At 41.7% G+C, this 21,507-nt stretch overlaps 1 protein-coding gene and 1 long non-coding RNA gene across 2 annotated transcripts; one reads left to right on the top strand and one right to left on the bottom strand.

Annotated features, from left to right (window-relative positions):
- Positions 1-287: 287 nt before the first annotated feature.
- On the top strand, positions 288-7,321 carry LOC138205095 (stress-induced-phosphoprotein 1). Its single transcript, XM_069160762.1, has 18 exons — positions 288-479; positions 649-701; positions 1,373-1,436; positions 1,588-1,757; positions 1,957-2,037; positions 2,132-2,188; positions 2,293-2,475; positions 2,834-3,070; positions 3,275-3,329; positions 3,424-3,514; positions 3,600-3,741; positions 3,873-3,977; positions 4,136-4,244; positions 4,326-4,527; positions 4,953-5,027; positions 5,404-5,506; positions 6,181-6,287; positions 6,559-7,321. Exons 1-18 carry the CDS (start codon positions 452-454, stop codon positions 6,707-6,709), a joined length of 2,013 nt encoding a protein of 670 aa, XP_069016863.1. The 5' UTR covers positions 288-451; the 3' UTR covers positions 6,710-7,321.
- Positions 7,322-9,781: 2,460 nt separating this feature from the next.
- Positions 9,782-15,009, bottom strand: LOC138204931 (uncharacterized). Its single transcript, XR_011178837.1, has 3 exons — positions 14,946-15,009; positions 10,058-10,156; positions 9,782-9,884 (listed from the first exon to the last, which is right to left on the bottom strand). It is a non-coding gene; the product is annotated as an uncharacterized lncRNA (long non-coding RNA).
- Between the last annotated feature and the right edge of the window lie 6,498 nt (positions 15,010-21,507).

Raw genomic sequence — 21,507 nt, forward strand, 5'->3', positions numbered from 1 at the left:
AAAAGCTAAATAAAATAATAAAATACCTTAAAAGGAATATACCAAGGAGTAAAACAGACATAACATGTATAAATAGATAGATAATAGATCCAATGAATACATTTACATGCAATAAAAATAAAAGTAGGGGTGGAAAAATACAGGAGGCAATAGAAAAGTGTAATAACCAGATTACAACATGATGAGCTGCAGATTTATTTGACAAACAAAAGGACATGGTTTTGACAGGTTTCGGGACTGATTAGATGAACCAACCCCGGAAGATGGCAGTAAATGCAACACTAACCGAAACACCAGAGAAGAAGAAAGAGGAGGAGGAATCGGAAGAAGACGCTCCACAGTCAACACGATCCAAAACGCGGAAAGGAAGCAAAATAGACGCCTCACAGCATTCTTGAATTTGCCTAAAGGAAAGTCGCATGTAAAAGACAGAACAAAGAAAGTGGACACCATGTCGTCAAACAGAGACGTCGTTAAAGGTGAGACAAAAGCAGTGACTGTGGTGTGTTAAAATGAAACCTTCGGTGAGTTTCATTTACTGAGAACTTGACCTCGGTAGTTTAACCAGTTTGCTACGTCATGCTGCGACAAAAGAAAGTCATTCTAGGTTTCTGTGAGTTGACGTCATCGTTTGTGTACCTCGGACAGGTGGCGCTCCGGTGTCAAGAATCCGCGAAAACTCGAGACTGATGCGCTCACGTGTGAGTATGATTCAACAGTGTTTTACTGCTGAGGCTCAGCAGGTCGTGACAACAGTTATAACGCTAATGCTACAATAAAACAGTCAGATTAAAGGTCACAACATGTGCTGTGATGCAGGTTTTAAAGTACATTTCACGACATACAAAAACTTGATTATAGTGACGTGAGCCCAGATATGAATGCAGGTCATTTGTGTCAACAGGAGATAGAAAAAAAAGAAAGAAAGAAGAACATTGGTCAAAGTTTGTTTACCATTTTATAAAACAAACAGATTATGAAAATAATCAACAGACTAATCAATAATGAAAATAGTTGGCAGTTGCAGCCTCACAAATGTCACTAGTCAACAGTTAATTTACATTATGAGAGTCTATATCAGTCTCATAAGGTCTCAGCATTACCTTATCAACACTTTTATACTGGTAAACTGCTTAACGCCAACTCAAAGGTCACTTAACGTAACTTTCTAAACGCCTCACACTCCTCTTCTATAAATGGAGCTGTCGAGAGTTTTCACTTTATTATTACAGAGTAATCAAACCATCTGTGAAGAAGAAATTAGTGAAGTTTTGATTAAAAACAAATAATAAACTCTCGAACTAGCTGCTGTATAATTCCCTGAGGATTGTCCATAACTGATGGATGCCTCTGATTCTCTGCTCCTCTGCAGGAGTCAATGGTAGATTACATAAATGGACGCTCTTTCCTGGACATGTTAAGGCCGAGCTTTATGGGTACGTTGCAGAACATTTCAAAGTTGATGCGAATTTCCCGCCTTCTTGTTCAGTTCCCGAATCATCTTCTTAATCCTTTTTTGTTGTTTTATCTGCAGCAGCTATAAACCGGTGAATCTCACCGTCTCTGTTTGTTCTCATATCTTTGCAGATTTACATTTTTTAAGCGCCTTAGGGGACCACCTCGTTTATTCAGATGACGACGACGATTATGATGATGATGATGACTATGATGATGATGATGATGATGATTGTTATCCATACAGTGCAGCAAAGAGACCTTTAGAACCACACCCACAAATAAAACAGCTCACTGATGAGGTAACACTTGAGTTTCACTTGTCTGGAAATTAAACAAATGAGTTCACTGCATTATTGATCCTTTCTGAGTCACTCGGGTACTTTGTGGAGAGTAAATTTTAAGTTAATACTTAAAAAACATTTAAGACATTTTACATGAAGGAAATCACCGCGTGTACGTTCTCAGATTGTGAATGAATGTTGTTTTTTTATATTCCAGGAAGCTGATAAAATTGGAAAAGACTTGATAGAAAAGGAACGACGTAAAGAGAAAACTAAGAAGAACAAGCGTAAAAAAATGGTCAGAATTATGTCAACTTCTTAAAATGATGCGTGTGCTTTTATATTTGGACAGTGTGCTTATAACAATATTTTTTGTTTTTGGTTTGTTGCAGCGTAAAAAAGAGAAGAAGCGATTAGAGAAGGAGAACGCAGTTAAAGACATTTTACCTGCAAGTCTAATTTCATTCTGTGAATTTTCGTTTACGTGCAATTTGTTACAGTTTGGAGATAAAATCGATGCTCATCACTTGTAACGCCTTCTTTATTATTTCAGGAGAAAGAACGAGGCACGTCAGACTCCTCCGAAAAACAGGAAGAAAACATTGTGATTAATAGTAAAGCAGACGCAAATAAATCTGGTGAATCTCAAAATGCAGCTGAGGCAGCCGGATGTGACGAACGCAGCAGAGATACTAAAGAAAACAAAGTCGTGGAGATGAATAAGAAAGAGGAAAAGGTTTGTGGGGATTTTGATTGTTGACAGTTGATTCTGTGCTAATCTGTATACAGAAACTTTTGACAGGTTAAAAATTCTTGTTTCTTTGTGTTGAAATATTTACAGCGGGGATTTTAGAAGACTTTATCTTTAATAAATACAAAAATAATCAATCTTTTCCATTTTCTTAGGAGTCAAATGTTAAAAATCAGACTCATAAATCAGGCTAAGAATGATTCATAAACAAATCTGTGTTAAGTCGTGTATAGACGTAACAGTGTCTATATTTCATCGTAATTTTATGAATGCCAACATCTTTTTACAGCCTCAACTTGCAGGTAATTATCCTGAAACAAGCCTCTTGTTTTCTCCACCACAGGATTTTGATTTAAGTAATTTGTACGCTGCTTCAGCCGAACCGTTGCCCGAGGCGACGGGTAAAAAGCAGCCTGCAAAAGAAAGAAGAGAGAAAAGTAAATCACGTGAAGTTCAGCAGCCAGAGGAGGAGGAGGAAAAGGAGGAGGAGGAAGATGAGGAGGAAGAAGAGGAGGAGCCCGAAGTCCCAAAGAAAAAGGAAGACAGAAAGGAAACTAGTAAAGAAAAAGAGTCACAGCAGGTGATAACATTAACTTAGAAAAACACAAAAACCTCATTTTATCAACAGAAATCTTACGTTTTAGTTATAATCAAATCCAAAATAATCTGTTTGATTCTTAAAATAATCCAAGTTTGGTGTTTGACAGAAACCTTTATGTAAATGTTCTGTTTCCTGTATTTCTCCTTGTGCTTCACTCACTAATTAAAACTCAAATTTGAACAGAAAACAAAGGATCCCGCTGCAGAGGAATTTGCAAATAGAAGCATAGAGCTCGCCGGTGAGTTCAATTTTCCATTAATATATTTCCCATTAATAATTTAATTTGACTGAAACAGGCTCAACTGTCCCTCGTCTTTTGTTTTTTTTTCCAGCTACGGGAAATCGTTTAGCTGCCGCTGGTCAGTTTGAGATGGCGGTGACGTGTTTTACAGACGCCATTAAATACAACCCGAAGGAACTAAAGTAAGAAGATGGACTTCATTACAAAACAAAACAGCAGCAGCAGTTACTGTTAGTGCCATTAAATTGAGTTTAATCTGCGTTTCAGGTTGTTTGGAAATCGGTCTCTCTGTTATGAACGACTGCAGCAGTATGAAAACGCTCTGCGGGATGCCGACCTCGCTCTCTCCCTGGAACCAAACTGGATCAAAGGTTTATTTAGGAAAGGCAAAGCTCTCTGCGGCCTCAAGGTGAATCCCTGCTCCTCCATTTACTGCCTAAACTCAGCCGCTTTAAATTCTTTGAATTAGTTTTTCATTTTCCCACTTGGTCTCAGACTTTAAAACCTGACTTCCTGGTTCCTCTTTTACTTCCCGTCCAGAGATACTACGAAGCCTCCCTGATCTATAAGGAGGTGCTGAAGCTGGACAGTACGAGCGCCGAAGCGGCACAGGAGCTGAAACGAGCGCAGACGTTGCACCTCATGGTAGGAGAAAGCTGCTATTCAGCCGTTTACAAGGCAAAACTAAAAAAAAAAAAGGAAATGCAAAAAGACCGTCAGTCACCAGAGCAGCTGAGGAGAAGCAGTAGAAGCTCCTCACCGTAATGCCGCTTTCAGAGCTCGCCTTTGCACCTTCATTTCAGGAAATGGGCTTCTCGTGGCCACAGAGCTCGGAGGCTTTGAAAACTCACGCCACGTTAGAGGAAGCAGTGGAAGCTTTGTTCGCTGGCGACGCCGACCCGAGTCCTCGAGGTAAAAGTCCCAAAGTGACTCTCCAAAGTTGTGAAGATGACGGTTTGCTCCCGGGTGTTTGAACAGCTTCACTGTCTTCAGATGCCGGCGCCAGCTGGGACAACGCCGACCAACCGCTGCTGCAGGAAAATGATGAAGACTACGACGACGACGACGAGGGAGGATGGATCGTCCTGCAGTCGAGCCGCTCTCGAACACGGCAGATCAAAGAGGCCGACGCTTCGGGCCAAAGCAGATCCAAATCGCAGTCGCCGACGCCTCGCTACAGGAACGCCGTCAAACCGTAAGCTCTCATTCATGTTCACCCGCGAGGTCAACGATGATTAGCATTTAGAGGTCAAAGGTCACTGAGACATCACATTTGTGGCTACAACTCAATAATTCAAGCGCTAATTATGACAAAACTTTGCACAAATTTCTGCGATGGCATTTTATATCCTACAAGGTCAAAGGTCAACTTCACCGTACCATCAGAATGTTCTGCAGAAACAGAGTAGACATGCAAACAAAGTCAAGTCTAATCAATTCCATTCATATGTCACTTAAAATACACGGTTTATATGTTTTTATGTGTTGTTAGTGTTAAAAGGAGGCGGGGTGAGTTTTGTTTTTAGAGTTTTAAAAAGGTCATTTGTCTACTTGTACCCAGAATGCAACAGAATTTTAAATGTAAGTTGTTCATTTTTATTTCTGCTGTTTAATTTAAAGGCAACTTTTCCCCGTTTGGATCGGATCGTTGGCCCCCGCGATGACTTATGTAAAAATCCATGAGCTCTTCAGCAGGTAGTCTCACAATCGTGGCTCCTTCTCATCTAAAGTTTTATTTTCACCACTGATTTAATTGGTTGTTTGCTTTGTCAGAAAAATGGTCAGAAAGAAAATGTCTGTTGTCATTTCCAATGTCTTCAGATGTCTCGTTTTGTCTGAGAAATAATTTCCAAATTTAAAGATATTCAGTTTGTTTTCATGTATGACAAATAAAAGCCTCCAAATGTCACACTTGAGAAGCTGGAAACTGCAGATTTTTTTTGGGCGTCTTTGCTGAAACGAATTATCAAAATAGTTGCCAGTAATTTTCAGTCAGATGGAAGCGTCCCTATCGACATATAATATACAGCCTCGGCTCATGTACTAATATTTTCTCCCCTCTTGGTGTCAGAGTCGGGACGGTCTACAGCATCAAGATGCTGCTGGAGCATCAATGTGCCTTCGTCAACTACACAAGAAAAGAAGACTGTGAAAAAGCCATCCAGTGCATTAATGTAAGAATCTGCTTACTTTCAGGGATGTTTATATAATGCGTGTTCAGCTATTTAGCGGATGGGCCGAACTCGAGCAAACACACGACTGTTCGAGCAGCGCAAGTAACCTTCGTCACGCCGCTTATTACAATGTCATCCTGTTGTGAAATAATCTGCTTTTAGGAAGTGGAAGGAACTCAATAAAAGGCGTGTTTATGTTAATATCGAGTTGCAACCACAAAATAAAGGTCATGAACTTAAACACAATGTAGAAAACAAACAAATGCACTACTAAATTGAATTTAAAACATCCCTGCAATAAGTGCAAAGTTAAAAAGTAAAGCAGAAAATAATTGAGCTTGTTTGTATTGAAGTGTTTGCAGGTTGTAGAGTTATCAGAGTAGAGCAGGAAGTTAGAGACATTTTATTTTGATCACATGCTACTGAAGCTGATATCACCTCATATTTTGGGAAACTAATGGCCATTTTCTAAAATGTTCTGACATTTTCTCAGCCAAATGATGGATCGACTATTCAAAGAAATAATGGTCCAATTTATCTGTAATGAAAAGGAACAGGACAGAAAATAAGTAGCTAAAAGATGACGGAGATTTTCAGGTCTGATGCAGAGTTTTACAACATCTGGTGCATCTATTGACGATAATGAACTGATGTGATGTTTGTTTGTTCTCCAGGGGATGGTGGTAGAGGGAGCTCCTCTGACGGTGCGTTATCCCTATAAAATCCACACCGGACTCGGTGCGTCCAAATCGGCTGCCACTGACCCCTATCTACTTCCTGGGTAAGAACATGCTGTTTAATTTAAGGGTTAGTTTTGACCGATTAAAACTATTTAAAAACAAAAAAAAAAGATGGTCGTTGTCATATTGTCATTTATATTTTATTGTTTTACAACTTTAAGGATGTTTTTGCAGGTTCATTTAACACTCACAAGGCCTGTTCTTGATTTTAACAAAGAAAAAAGGCAAATCCAATGTTTCCTTTAAAGCTTTATCCGCCTTAAACGTGGACATACACCCCTGGAATTCACTCTTTTGTTTTTCCTGATGTAGTACACACAAGAAGGAGTGTTTCTTCTGGAGGACGTCGGGCTGCACGAGGCAGGACTGCACCTTCAAACACGTCCCGGAGCACAAGAACATCGACAGGGACAAGTTCACCAGTCGACTGGGATGTGTGTGGCACGCGGGGAATCAGAAATGAAAATCAAACCGACGAGCATGCGGCGTCTCCTCTGAGATTTGACAGTGACCCTCACGCAATCTGCTTTTTTGGGGGGGTTTTGGTTGTTGTGAAGATTTATCACCAAAAAAAAAAAAAAAAAGAGAAAAGGTGTGTTTTGATTTTACATTTTGTGTACTGCTGCTGTTTGAATACAAAGGAGACACCAAACTACTTTTCACTGCTGTATTAGAGAGTAATAATATATGATGTGCCTTTAAAGCTGCATTCAAAACAGGCGTTGAGCTTTGATCATTCCGTAGCAGTAGTATTTTGTCAGGGATTATTTGCGATTGCGTTCGTTTGAATATTTTTACTTTAAAAGTAGTTTTAACAGATTATGCTGTTGGATGTAAAATCCACCACTGGGGGGCAGTGTTTTATTTATCCCTCAAATTTAGGGCTGCAAACTATCTGTTTTCATTTTTAAAGGCTGTGATACAGCAGTGGGTGTTTCACATTTAAAGTGCCATGTTTTGATTTTGAATCGGTCTTGCTTCAATCATCCTGCAGGGGGCGCATTGGGGTTTGTTTTGCAAAGGTTTGGTTTTATTATGAACATTAAAGTGTTGTAATGTCCAGCCAGCTGGGGAATCTGTTTCAGTGTTGTTTGTGGCTGTGACTTAAAGCCTCAACTCAAGTGTTTTAGACACATGCTGTGTTCCAGATGACACACTGACAGGCCTGTAACCTGACTGCACCAGTAATCTGACTGGTGCAGTCAGGTTACAGGCCTGTCAATCAAACAGACGAACACCGGAAAATACAGCTTTTTGAAGCTTATTTTCGAATTATTGACCAAATTCAGATGGAGCGCCAGAAAACTAATAAGAAGGAGTGATGTTAGCTAACAACACAGAGATAACTGGTGGAGAAATTTTATTGACTGAGAATTTTATGAGGGAAGTTGACCTCTCGTGGCACTCGGTGGTATCTGGTATTAGTACTTCAGCATCGACCTAATTTTTCAGACCGGGAAGCTACGAACACTTTTACATACAGTCTGTGGTGTTGGTACACAAGTACACAGCAATAAAGAGTATAGAGGGGCCTGAATATTACTCACTACAAAGAATAATAAAAGTCAAAGCATGATTTCTTGGCGCCGTAATTCAAGCGTCAGCATGTAGATTTGGGAGATCGCCGAGTTCAGAGGAAGCCATGACACCAAAAAGTCACCAGCTGTGTGTCCCTCCAAACTCGTCTTTGACCAGAGTTAACTTGTAGAGTGCCAGTTAAATGCCTGCAAACTAACCATTGTCCTTGAGATGTTATATAACGAGAGGTTCCTCTAAGCCTGAAAAGCCTCTCTCCAGTCTCCCAGGCCGCCTCTCCTCCCCGTTAATGTGTGTGGGATTTGCACCGATCCCTCTCCCTCTCCGGGGTCCGGCATGTTTGTTATTTGACTCAAGCAGTTCAAGGTCACTTTTGTGACTCCTGTTACACAATGTTTCGGGTGTGAATTACAAAACCTTCCTAAAGAGCTGAATAATTACCTAAAAAAATGAGGTTGGCAAAAAAAAAAAAAAAAAAAAAAGTTGGCTGTGAGAAGTGTTTAGTCTCGACCTTCCAGGCGGAGCAGCTGCACTCGTGGGCATTAATTGGCTGATGGTGGCATACCTCACAAAGCCCCTCTGATCTGTGTGAGATCTGAGAGCATGAAAGTTCTGTAATACTAATAACATGAACTCTGCTTGAACCCCCAGGCAGCACTTTGACATGCGGTTGATACATTAACAACTCGCATAAAGGGGTCTATATTTAATCTTATTCGTCCGCGCAACAAACCTGTTCTAATGCAGATAAAGGCTGATAAGAGGTTAGGTTTTCACAAACCGGCTGGAATCAGCGTCCTGCCACTCTGAGGCCCGGACAAAGCCAATCCCCTGACTTAACGAAAGCAAACAGCAGGAAGATTAGGTGCATCTTGTAAAAGGACTGCGTGGTCTGTGGAGCTTTTAACAGATTTCTCTCCCTCCCAACAAGAAAAACAGGGAACATAGTAACAGAAGTGAAGCAGCAGCCACGACATGTCGCTCTCCCACTCTTTGCTTTTTGATATATGGCTATGCAGCAAAAATCCTCCTCCGTCGAAGGAGTTGCAGTAATTGAGTGTATTGCTTTAGCGCACGGATACATAATCAAATTTTTATTCTAATTCTGTGTTTTTCTCTCTCGGCTGCTAAATAAACTATTGATGTGACATGAGGGAGTCGCTGAATCATGCCGTATATCAACAGTCTTGATTTGCCTCGGCTGCAGCTCTGCAGGCCTCGGCTCGAACCTCGTCCCCTCCCTGCTGTTTGCTTGTCCTCTTTAAAGGAATGATACTACAAACATTATGAGTGTGTGGTTTTTTTGGAGCAGCATGCCAAAGTCTGAGTCTTTTTTGTCCTCCACCATGAATTATTTACAACAAATTGTTGCAGTTTGAAGCCACTGGCAACAAACTGTATTTTCGCAGTCAGCGTCTTATTACCAGTGGTGTTGGTCCTGCATGATGCACAAGTTAATTCACAGAAGAAGTTTTTCCTTTTTGTCTGTGCTGCTGTCACTGTTGCACAGAAATTCAACTTTAAACCAATCAGGTTTGATCAACATTTTAATTAAAATCAGGTTTTTTTTTTTTTTTATACCTTAGACTGTAAATAAAAATGGACATAGATTCTCAGTCTGAAAAGTGAGGCCATGAGGAAGTGCCTCAAACTGCAATACCACCGAGGGCCAGTAGAGGTTGGCTGTAAAAAAAAAAATCCAGTGTTGTTAGCTGAAGTCGCTCCTTATTCGTTTTCCGGAGTTCCATTGAAAATAATCCCATCATTAATTAGAGATTAGGGTCTAAAAAAAAACAAACATGTTTCTGGGGGTGTGTCTGTTTGATTGACAGGACTGTGGTGCAGTCAGAGGGCAGGGCATAGTGTCCTCGGCTTTCCAATCAGATCGAGTCAGAGCGACCCCTCGCTCCTCCCCAGCTCGTCCAAATATGGGCTGCGTTCTTACTTCTTCTTTTTACTTTTAGTACGTACTGCAGTAGCAGTTTACTTTTAAGGGGAAATACTTTTTGGGAGGTGTAGGACTTGTTTATACTTGCCAAGAGTCAGACATGTTTTGGGGGGTTTTAAAGCGGCACCTGTGCCCCTCCTTCATTAGTGATATTCTGAAATTTGAAAAGATAGAAGAAAACTTTTAATTTGTGAATATAAAAGCTTTGTTGGTGGTAGAAAAACTATGAATAAATCTTATATAAAAATGCAAAAATTAGCGATAACTTAAGTGACACATAAAATGCTTTAATTCAACTACTGTGTGACAGTGTACTGAGTGTGATACCTGAGATCAACGAGACGTCGGGATGGTCGACTCCCTCCGTAGTGAGGCATCGGTTCACTGCAGTCTCTTTCCAATCCTTTGGCGGATTCCTTTGTTGCACTGTGAAATGAATACAGTAACTGTCACAATGAGAAATTGACCTTTCCTTTAATCTAGACAGAGGCCCCCTTAACAAGTTAAAATAGCGCAAACCCAATTAGGGAATTGATTGCTTGCTTTCATTTTCCTCATTTGCATCAGGGTCATATAGAGAAGATAAATTAACGTCTAGTCTTTTGTCTACACCGTCATTCCTGCGTGTGGAGTATTTATTGCCGAGAAATGAGCAGGAGAAAAGTCTTTTGTCTCCCCTTGACAAACTCCTGGCTGATTATCTGCTGTTCAACACCTACAGAAAGAAAAACCCACTGAAAAGTCCTCGCTCGTTCATACTAATTCTACTAATTCATGTAAAAATGAATACGTTTTAACAACGAGATAATTTGATGGATCATTCAAAGGACAATATCAGTATTTAAACCTTTATTTTTATGCTAATTCACAACCTTTTAGCATTGATTTACTTCATCACCAGCCATATTTAAAAGACCATCATTTCCGATTAGATATCTACATTTCTAGGCATTATGTTTTTGTGTTGTCCGTCCATCCCGTTCTTGTGAATGCAATATATCAAGAACGCCTAGAGGGAATTGGTTCAAAGTTGGCAAAAACATTCACTCCGTGCCACTGATGACCTGATAAGATTTTGGTGTTTAAAGGTCAAAGGTTAAGGTCACTGTCACCTCATGTTAACCCATGCCAGTGAACGCAAATTTTCAAAAAACAACTTGAGGGAATTTGTTCAAATTTAACACAAATGTTCACTTTGGCTCAACAATGAACTGACTAGATTTTGGAGGTCAAAGGTCAAGGTCACACTGAGTTCAATATCTATACGGAGTTGGACAGATATGCATGTAAACTACAACTTTAGTGTTTGGCGGTATTTCTAGGTATATTATAATTTTATGTAAAACACAGGAATTTCCTGGAGCAGCTTGTGAAAAAGAAGTAAACATACAGCAGCAGCAAGTATGAGGACAACACCATCTAAATAGTGCTCAGACAACAATGGAGCTCTATGGCACAAAGACACAAGACAATACTTGTTGTTTTTTGGTCATTTCATGGGGTTTGTTGGCAATACAAAATATGAAAAATATAAAACATCGGCAGAGTTTTCCTTTAAAATCATTTAACAAATCTAAAACACAACATCCTTTAAACAACTGTCAGCAGTAATGTAGAGATTATATATTTGTTCAATAAAAATGCATCCATAATGTACATTTCTGTTTCGTTTGTCTAAATAAATTATTCAAGTGTGCAGGTTTTTTCTGTACGTTTATGTTCTCACTGAGACTGCAGCCTGACAGGGAGGATAATGGCACTGTCTCTCTTTGTTGTCTCTCCTGATAAATGGCAGTTTAAAGGTTGAATCTCACATCTCTTTCATCTCCTTCGGACGTGCGAGGGCACAAATTCTAAGCGTTGTCACTTTATTTTGATCTTTGTCAATGTGATCGATTGAGAAATGGCCGCAAAGGAGGCAGCAAAGTGTCATTAACATGATTAGAGGCTTGTAAACAAAGAAGGCCTTTGGGTTTTCGAGGCACCGCCGCTCACAGCCTGATGTAAAGCCGGGCATGCCTCGACTTGCATTTTCCTTCAAGTATTTACACGACTTAATGGGGGGAGAAATATGTGGCTTGTGTGTAATCATTTAAACCTCCAGTCTGGCTGTATTTCACCCTGCTATCGACCTACATATCTGGAGGTAACATGTTCAAGGGCATGAAAAATGTCACGGCCTGTAAATCCTCTCATTGTTGCCTCAAGGAGTTTGACTTCCAATAATTGATGCCTACTTCAATACATCACCGGCTCTCAATCCTGCAAAACTCAGAGCTGAATCTCACACGGAGCTCTTTCAGACATCTTCCGTTTTGTGCCATTCATTTTTCTGAAGAAAAACCACAGATTATCCTGTTCAACACAGAGCAACATAAAGCCACCATTAATGTGTGGGTTATTCCTCGGACGGTGATTTATAACGGGAGACACTTCTAATAAAAGTTTGCCCTCCAGGCTTTCACGAAACTGCATCCTGTACAAATGAAACCTGCTTCCTTAAATACAGATAATGCTGAGAGGCGTGTCAGCTCGGTTTAAGTCTTTTATGAACAAAGATTGGTGTTTATGAATTGGTAATTCCCTGACGGTCTCTCCTCTAAGGCATCAATCAAGTTGCGTTCATCCTCAGCAGTTTGCACCCCGCTGAGATTTACTGCTGCAACACCTTGTAGAAGTGAGACGAGGCAAACGAGGTGGTTTGCTGTGTAATGTTTACCTCCCGTTTAAGAAGCAGTGAGGAGACTGTTTATCTCTCTTCTGGTTGTGGAGCTTGCGCAGCAACCAGGATGTCTGGGACGATTTAAGACTTCCTCCCTTCGCCTGTTTGAAAATGCTGCAGAGGATCCATCTATTGCTCCCGTTGTAATGAACCTCCCCGGGGGCGCGGGCGCACCATGTGAAGACGCCTTCGTACCAGAGCGATTCATTACCTCGGAAATGTGAGCTTTTGTTCCGTTTTCAGCAGAGCCCCATTAATCTTGAGCTGCCTCCTGGCATGCAGGCCAGGTACTGCTTAGGTAATTACAGTTAATCATCATTCAGACGTGCACGAGGACCGCGGGCTCCTCTGTGGCTCCTGTGCAGGGACAAATCTACCCCCTTCACACGGTTGTTTACCCGCCTCTGCCTGGAACGTTGCACCCCAGTTGAAGCCTTTTTGGTCTTTGTAACCAAATCGCAAGAGTTTTGGTAATTGTGTCCAGTAAAGATTTGCAGCAGCCTCCCCTCCACAAACAAGTAAACATCCCAGCTCCGCCTCTCCGGCCCCCTCTGAACATTTACTCTATCCAGCTGTCACTGTTGCACGGTTACTGGAGCCCACTGATCACCTGCTGTTTATGATTGTGATTAATGGACAGATTATAAGAGGGAGGATTTTCAGGAACAACAAGCAGAAAGAGGCCATCTGTACCTCGGCTTCCTGCAGCAGGAGGACGTGCAGATGATTTCATCACCCGACGTTTACGGCTGTCTCTGAAAACTTGGAGGGCTGTGGTAGATGAAATGTTTATACGCAACAATACATGTATGACTCAATTAGTTGACTGGAAAACAATGAATCCATTAATTCATGATGTATTCTGCTGCTTCTGGTGACTTTCAGTGCTACTATGAGGTTGTGGCTTTGATTGTAATGTCTCCACCACTATTTGATGAATTGAAACTCGGTCCAGACCAAGCGGCAACCAGCAGTGACGTCACTTGTTGGTTTGTGAACGGGCATTATGAAGCCTCGAGTTCAGATTTTGTCCGTCACCATCTTGCTAGTTCGGAGCGGTTTGGAGCAGGAAGTGACCATATTTGGACGAGCTGGAGGAGTAGCGAGCGGTGGATCTGACTGATCTGATTGGAAACCTGACGATACTACGTCTCGCCCACCGATAGCTGTAACCTGACTGCACCACAGGCCTGTCAATCAAACGGACGAACCCCAAAAAAGACTGCTTTTTGAGGCTTATTTTCTAATTAATGACGGATTATTTTCAGATGGACCGCCAGAAAACTCATAAGAAGGAGCGACTTTAGGTAACTACACCGAGATAACTAGTGGAAAAAATGTATTGACTTCGTATTCTATGAGAGAAGTTGAATGGGAGTCTATGGAGCCGGAGGCTTTTTGGAGCTGACCTCTAGTGGCACTCTGTGGTATTGCAGCTTAAGGCAGTTCTGCATCGGCCTCATTTTTCAGACCCTGAAGCTACGTCCAATTTTATTCAGTCTATGTCTAAAACTGAAACTTTAAAACAGATCTTTCAGCAGTATTTTATGTTCTTCCCAGGCTGAAATTATTGTCAACAAATCCCATAAAAACAAACAAAACAAAACCAACTGTGAACTGCTCATACAAAGTGACAGCAAAGCCTCACATATCTTATTCCTCTGTGCCAGAGCTACGCTGTTGTTCTAAAAGAATTACTTCTATTTGAGGAAATTATTTAACCTTTTCTTTTTAAAATAAACAAGTAACAAATGGACTTCAGGGCTTAGAAGGCAGGAAACATCTTTTTGCGTGATTTGTCCATTAGAAAAAATTAAGATTGCACCAACTTTGTCCCTTAAAGTTTAACGTTTTTAGAATAATACACTTTCTTAATTTATGTTTCTTAGATTAATGATTAACTGATGTGATGCAGCTCAGTTCAAGAAGAACAAATTGAGAGAACGACCTTTCTCGATGAGGCCTCACCGATTGTTTGCCTTTACCTTTGTGTCCTCGTCACTGCTGCCACCTTAAACTGCAAGACACCTGTCCCTTTGTGTGACACTTTACACACACACACACACACACACACACACACACACACACACACACACACACACACACACACAAAACCTCTGGGGGTTCCTTCCCAGTCATTTGGCACATTTTTGATGTTGAATAAAAAAAAATACAAAATGAGAGAACGAGGAGGGAGCGGGGAGCGAGAGGGAGCAATCTAGGCTTTCCACTCCAGTGAAAGGCACTCTTTGTTGAGCACTCCTCTCCAACACACACACACACACACACACACACACACACACACACACACACACACACACACACACACACACACACACACACACACACACACACACTCTCCACTCTCCAACCCCTCCCCCCTCCTCTCCCCTCCAAAGCCCGGGTGGATTTTTCATTAAATGCTATCAGAAATGTGACTGGTCCTATTCATGGGCAGATGGAGGGCTGGCTGTGACGGCTGGAGACCAATACCTTCAGTGGAGAATGACAGGAATCTGGGCTGCAGGTGAAGGTCCACGCGGACGCTCTGCAGGACCTGATTGAGGGAGAACAAACAAGAGGAAGCTGCATCACCATGTTGTCTTTTATTTGCAAGGTTTTCTTGTGTGTGTGTGTGTGTGTGTGTGTGTGTGTGTGTGTGTGTGTGTGTGTGTGTGTGTGTGTGTGTAAAAGCTCCATCTCCCGGTCCGACATGTGTCTGATATTTACCTCTGGACTGTTCTCTCTCTAATTCTCGACCTCTTTTGTTTGCAGAGAAAAGAAAAACAACCTCACTTTTGTTTTGTTTTTTCAATAGAAGCTTAGTGTTTTATGCTCTCTGTTCTCTAAGTAAGACCTCCTCGTCCTCGTTTTTCTTTATTTTACAAAGCTACTTAAAGAGTTAAGAGCACTCTATCTAAACAAAACAACACATTGTGCCAGTGATTCCTCAGACAAACAAGGTGACCAGATCCATCCGCTGTTCATTTCTCACCAAAGGAGAGAGATGAACCTTTTACATTGTTAGAGAGCGGTCGATTATGTCACGGGACAATGGGAAGGCAGCGGGTCGGAAGAAAACACAAACAATGATTTCCGCAACAGCAATTTAATCCTCTGGCGTTAAAACCTGACACAAAGTGGACAAAAGGCGAGGAGGCTGGCACGAATAAACCCTAGAATCTGAAGATTAAGCAAAAAAAAAAAACGCCAAAACCCCAGAATCTTTTGTGTAAAAAAGGCCCTTTATCTGCTTTTGAAGTCGGTGAGACCTGCCAGCCGTCCTCAGCCTCTCTTTGTGAGCGGCCCCCATGTCCCATAGCAAACCACCACCTCACTTTCATCTGCCCGTCATCTTAGGGGGCAATTAATGCCATTCAGGTCTACCCACTACACACAGAGAAGGTGGAGGGACGGGGGCGGGGAGATGGGAGTGAGGGGGGGGGGGAGGCTCATCGACTTGTTGAAGCAGGAACTTGACAACAGTTTAGTGTAGCCTTAATTTGGTGCACATAAGACAAGTGACATGTCTTGATCTGATCAAATGCAGCAGCACTCTCCTCGCCTGATATTATTTATATTTGATTGGGTTTCTGTTTACAGGCAGGCAGCGTGGAAACCAGCCAGGCTGTTGCTTAATGAATATTTCACTGCCTCTACACAATAAGCCTCCCATGATAGCCCTGTGAATGAGGTCCCGCTCCGCTCTGCAATTCTGCCGTGCGGCGTGCAATAACATACCAACTCCTGGTTGATGAAGCCGCATGTGAGGAGAAGCCTCGGGGTTATTTTTTTTTTTGTGTTTTTTTTTTTTTTTTTAACAATTTTATTGTTGACCTTTCCGTTCCACGGTGTAGTTCCTTCACTCTGGGGACTCCCACTGTTTCTCTTCTGCTGTTCTCGGGCCCCGGTGTCTGCGAGAGGCAGGGGAAATAAAGCCTCCATTTGCATTACGTAATTTCATGCATTATTCAGCGCTTCGGAGAATCATTTCACCTAGACAACTCCACGGAGAGCAGCGAGGAGATAACTGTTAGTGACAGGACCGGCTCATGAAATGCAGAGTGACTTAACCACGCAATCTGCAGATATTACCCCGGCCTGAATTGGAAATAGACACCGGCACGCTCACACAGATGCGCTCTCACAAAAAAAAAAAAAGTACACACTTTTTATCATTGAGGAGGGGGAAACAAGCGATATCAGATGCACATTTTTACGGTATATCTGTTTTATGATGCTGCTGGTATTTCAAAGGGATTTCAGAGACCGTGGAAAACTACAGCAGAGATAAGTAGTGCTCTATGGTTTGGTGCTGATCTGCCTTTTTTCTTCCTCTCACACTCACACACACACACACACACACACACAGAAACACAATAGAGGCAAAGATTTTGGATTCAGATACTGTTAGATAATGATGTTCTATTTCTGCTTCTTCTGCAGCCTGTTGTGCTGCGGCCGTGCCAAAAAGATTTTATTGTCATAATCTGTCTTTTTTTTTTTTTTTTTTTTTCAATAGGCCACATTAGTTTGGAAGCAAAAAAACACTCCGGGTCCATTACGAGGCGAAGACAGCACGGATAGGCCAATTACTGCAATCAAAACAGCCACTGTAGCACATACAGTGAGCTGCTCACAGCAACTGGACATTGTTTCTTTATCGTCCGAGGCTGCACAACACAGCAGAGCTCCAGAAGAGCCTCACACCCTCCAGTAGTTGTTATCGCAGCCACGGCAACACAAGACTGCTGAGAAATAAAGCCTCCTCCTTCTAATGATAGACAATAGAGTGTGTTTCATTAAGCCAGATAATGGTGTGTGCATTTCATTACCATAGATAACTAGGAATATTTAGATGAGGGATGAGGTGCTCGTAAAGCGCCAGTTGGTAGCCATGGCAACCCGGATCTTGGCAAACAAAGGAGTCGGGAAGAAATGTTTGCTAGGGGATGGAAAGAAAAAGGGGGACACGGAGAAAGGAGGCAGACTGAGAGGAACCACCGAGCTAAACACGGTCCCGGGCCAAAGCAGCCAGGCCGAACGCCTCCATGTTGTTTCTCCTCGTGCATCCAAGAGAAGAGACTCAGGTGATTCTCCTTTTGTTCTCAAAAGTTAAATATTCTCCTCTCCGTGGGATACCCAGGATAATCACATGCTAATGTAGCCTGGGGGGCCAAATAATAAACGTAATCACCCAAATGTGGAAATCAATGTGCAGTAAGAAAACCTATCCATCCATCCATCTTGCTCTGCCCCCGTGAATATTTCAACCCCCACATGCCCCCGCGCCAGCGCTGCCAATCAAAACCTGACTTTATTTTGAGTGAATTTCAAATGAAAACGCTCTCCGACAATGAGAAGGGTCTCAGAGCCCAAATCAGCCCGAAACCGTGACCTTGACCTTGGGGGAGGCTTCTCATTCATCCCGTTTCAGTGCTGTCAGTTTGAGGACAAAAACCAGGATGGGTTATATTGCCGTGAATGACACTAGGGCAATGGAAATCCATTTCTTTTCGGCAGCATGCAACATTAAGCTCCGCTGCACAGATATAAGCCCATCATTATTAATGCAGAAAACATCGTTTGGAGCTGGAAAATTAACAGTTGGAGTGAATGACAACACAATACAGCTGATTTGGCATGTGCAAAGTATAACATTGATTACAGCTGCTCACATTTTTCATCCTAAATTGGCCCAGTCAAGCTTTCATACACTCTAATTACAACCCAAGTCACCACTGCCTCACTTAGTTGAGCAGATGAAAACATATTTTACACTATTTTGTCACACTAAAGAAGATTTTTTTTCTTCATTCCACAACCGAGACGACATACAGGAAAGCCGCCATTTTCGGTAATTGCATTTCTTTATTGAAAGTACCACTGAGCATGAAGGGAAAATCATCTGTTCTGTAGTTATTTTGGCCATAAATCAAATATCAGACTTGTTGTTTTTTTTTACCTGATAATGGCACTAAAAGTTATAATGATTCATTTTTTGGAACTGTGCTCTGATAACAAGCTGGATGGTCCCTCTCCTCTTTAGCCTGGAGAACACGGCGTCCATGATTTACAGAAATAATTTCCAAATTCTGATGGTTTTCAGAAGTGTTCCTGAGCCAATGCAGGGATTTCCAATACATATAGTCTTTGGTTTATTTCCAATTAAAATATGGGTTTATATGATTTGCAAATCATTGCATTCCGTTTTTATCTACATTTTACACAGAGTCCAGACTTTTTTGGAAACCGTGTTGTACAAATGTAAACGTCATGGTGGCGCCAATGCCGGGATACCGGGCACGAGAACCACAAATGTAAAACATTTAGCGTGTATGTTTCTGAGGATAACACCAAGGACATCTCTACAAACATTTCATGGCCTTCCATCCAATTTGCTGTCAGTATCTGGGAATTGCAAATGTTTGTACAAAACTTCATGGCAATCCATGAAATAGTTGCCGAGATACTTCATGTATTTCAGCCGGACATCGATATCCCTTGGACTACGCTGCTAGCATGTCTAAAAACACCACAACAGATGATGCAGACAACAGAAAATACCAACACATGACCTGCACATGGAGTTCAGCCATTAGGTGAAATCAGATAGGACTCCATATGGACGATCACATTCTTGTTGCCCCCGAAGCTCCACATTGACAGGAATGTAGCCCTGCTGTTAGACCTTTAATGTGGAAAAAAACCCAACTTTTTAAACATTTATTCATCCAGGGTTTTGCAGGGCATACTGAGTATGGTCTCACTACCACCCGGGCTCACATTCAGCAGCAAATATCCATATTTGGGGATGTCAAGACAACCAGAAGCTGATTTAAGAAGCTACTTTAGAGTCAAATAAAAAGAAAGTGGTTGAAATTCTGACTGTACCAACCAGTGTGTACATTATTTTAAATGTTTAGGGTGGAAATAACAGTAGACTCGACTACGAGCTTCCAAATATATTATTTTGATGTTTATGAAATATTGAATATTGGCCAGTGATGGTCAACAGCCAACTAGAGTCAGGTTCCTCACAGAAAACATACAGCGGGGAAGCAGCACACACATCCAAAAACAACATTAAATAAGGGGTCATTGCAAGTTGCAGAGCAAAAGAGGATCTCAGGATGAGTCTTCAAAGACTCAGCTATAAATATCCAGTGTTGTATGAAGCAGGTTCGCAGGATTTCCTGAGATCAGAATGCAGTTTTTTGTAATCAAAACACAGGAAACCAAAATGGAATCCCATTTTTCCAGCAATGAAGACATATGACAGACCATTCAGGTGAGCGCACACGGACAGCAGGGTGCATCCAGCCTGTGACAGTCAGGCATGATAATGTCGATTCCCCCCGGTGATGCATGCATGTGTGTTTTGTGGAACCAGACTCCAGTCTTGGCCCGGGGTAATAAGATCAGCCTGTTTGGGCCCCGACAGGCTGAGCCTCACTCAGGGTGGCCCATCTGGCCAGCGCCCAGGCCACGGCGCCAGCCACCGGCTCCACTGTGCAGGGACCCATCTGTGGTCCTGTGTGGTATCGACCATTCCACCGCCAGGCCTGTGCTCATCTGCACATGGGTCCGCTGGTCTGTGTGTGTGTGTGTGCTGCAGATGGGATAGTGGGTCAACTAATGGCAGCAAATGATTCATGGCGACTTTTAGAACAGATACAGCAAGACGTTTGACTCAGACAGAGTCAGGTGAGTTAAGAGACTAAAAACTAAAGATGAACTAAAGACTTGCTATTTTTGTGGCTCGTTAGACGTTCCTCCCTTTCTCGTTTTTCTGCGAAGCTGTATCTTTATATTTAGCAAACGAGTGTACTCAGTAAGTCAAACTAGTCCTAAACTAATTATAGTACAATTTCTCATTTTCTGTTTTCAGCACCAGAAAATGTTCCAGTGATTTAAACCTCCGGCAATAAATATCAGGATTTGACATCAGTTCCTAAGAATTAGGGCATGGGCCTCACAATGTTCAATAAACAGGATCAGTAAGAAAAGCAAAAAGATGAAAAAGAAACATTACAGTTCAATAAAATTGATTTAGTTAACTTCTTAAAAATTACTTAATCATATTTACTACACTTGGGGGTAAAATCGATTTCCCTGCTTGTTATTCTGTATTGTATTTTTTTTTTTTTCATTGCAACAACTTCCACAACTGGATTTATAAACAATGAAAATATGTAAAAAAAATAAATATCTGTGTCTCTTTGTTTGGCCTCAAACCAAGAACATCACCCTCATTTTCGCCTCCATCAGGCCACACAAACAAACAAAGCTGTGGCAAGGGTCCCTACACAGTCTCAGAGTACAAGTTCAAACTGAAGATGAGATGTTCATTCAGACATGCGAGCCACAAACCCAGATGAACCCAAATCTGTTCCCCCAAAGTGTCCCGTTTCTCTGTAATTCAGTTTCAGGAAATTGAAAGCGAGATGAGAGAGAGAACGTGGACATGACAGCAGCTGCATAGCTGAAAGATCACAGCAGACAGCAGACAGCCGAGCATGAGCTAATTCCAGCCAAGAGACATCTGCCTCGGAGATCTGATGTGTATGGGGTAGAAGTTTACTGCTTATTAGCGGTAGACCATAAGTAAGTCTACAGTAACCAAAGGATTCCAGTACAGAGCAAACAGAGTGTTTCTACGTTAGGGTCAGTCGGAGTTCTTACAGGGATGAGCAGATTTGAACTTGAAACAATACCTTTATTGATAAATATCACCAGATTACAAACACTCTTTTATTTACTTATTAAAATTATTTAGGTGTTAGCGTGCTAATATTTGCTAACACTCACACTGTTCTTAGACACAACGGTGCTACGTTAATAGTTTTGCATTTGGTCATAAACAAATGGGGGAAATTCCAAATTTGACAAACAAGCGACATCTAATCTTTCTGAGAGCAGTATTGACACGTTTGTACTCTTACGCCTGTGTTTGAGATGAAAAGAACATTTCTGAGCGGTTCCTTCCCTTTTATTGAAGTTTGCTGTTTAGCTTTGACCAGTGAGGTGAAGGTCAACCGTGCAGAACAACTAT

This window comes from Embiotoca jacksoni, unplaced genomic scaffold (genome assembly GCF_022577435.1).
Source record: "Embiotoca jacksoni isolate LCO1_2020_lvr unplaced genomic scaffold, fEmbJac1.0.p SCAF_27, whole genome shotgun sequence".
NCBI lineage: Eukaryota > Metazoa > Chordata > Actinopteri > Embiotocidae > Embiotoca > Embiotoca jacksoni.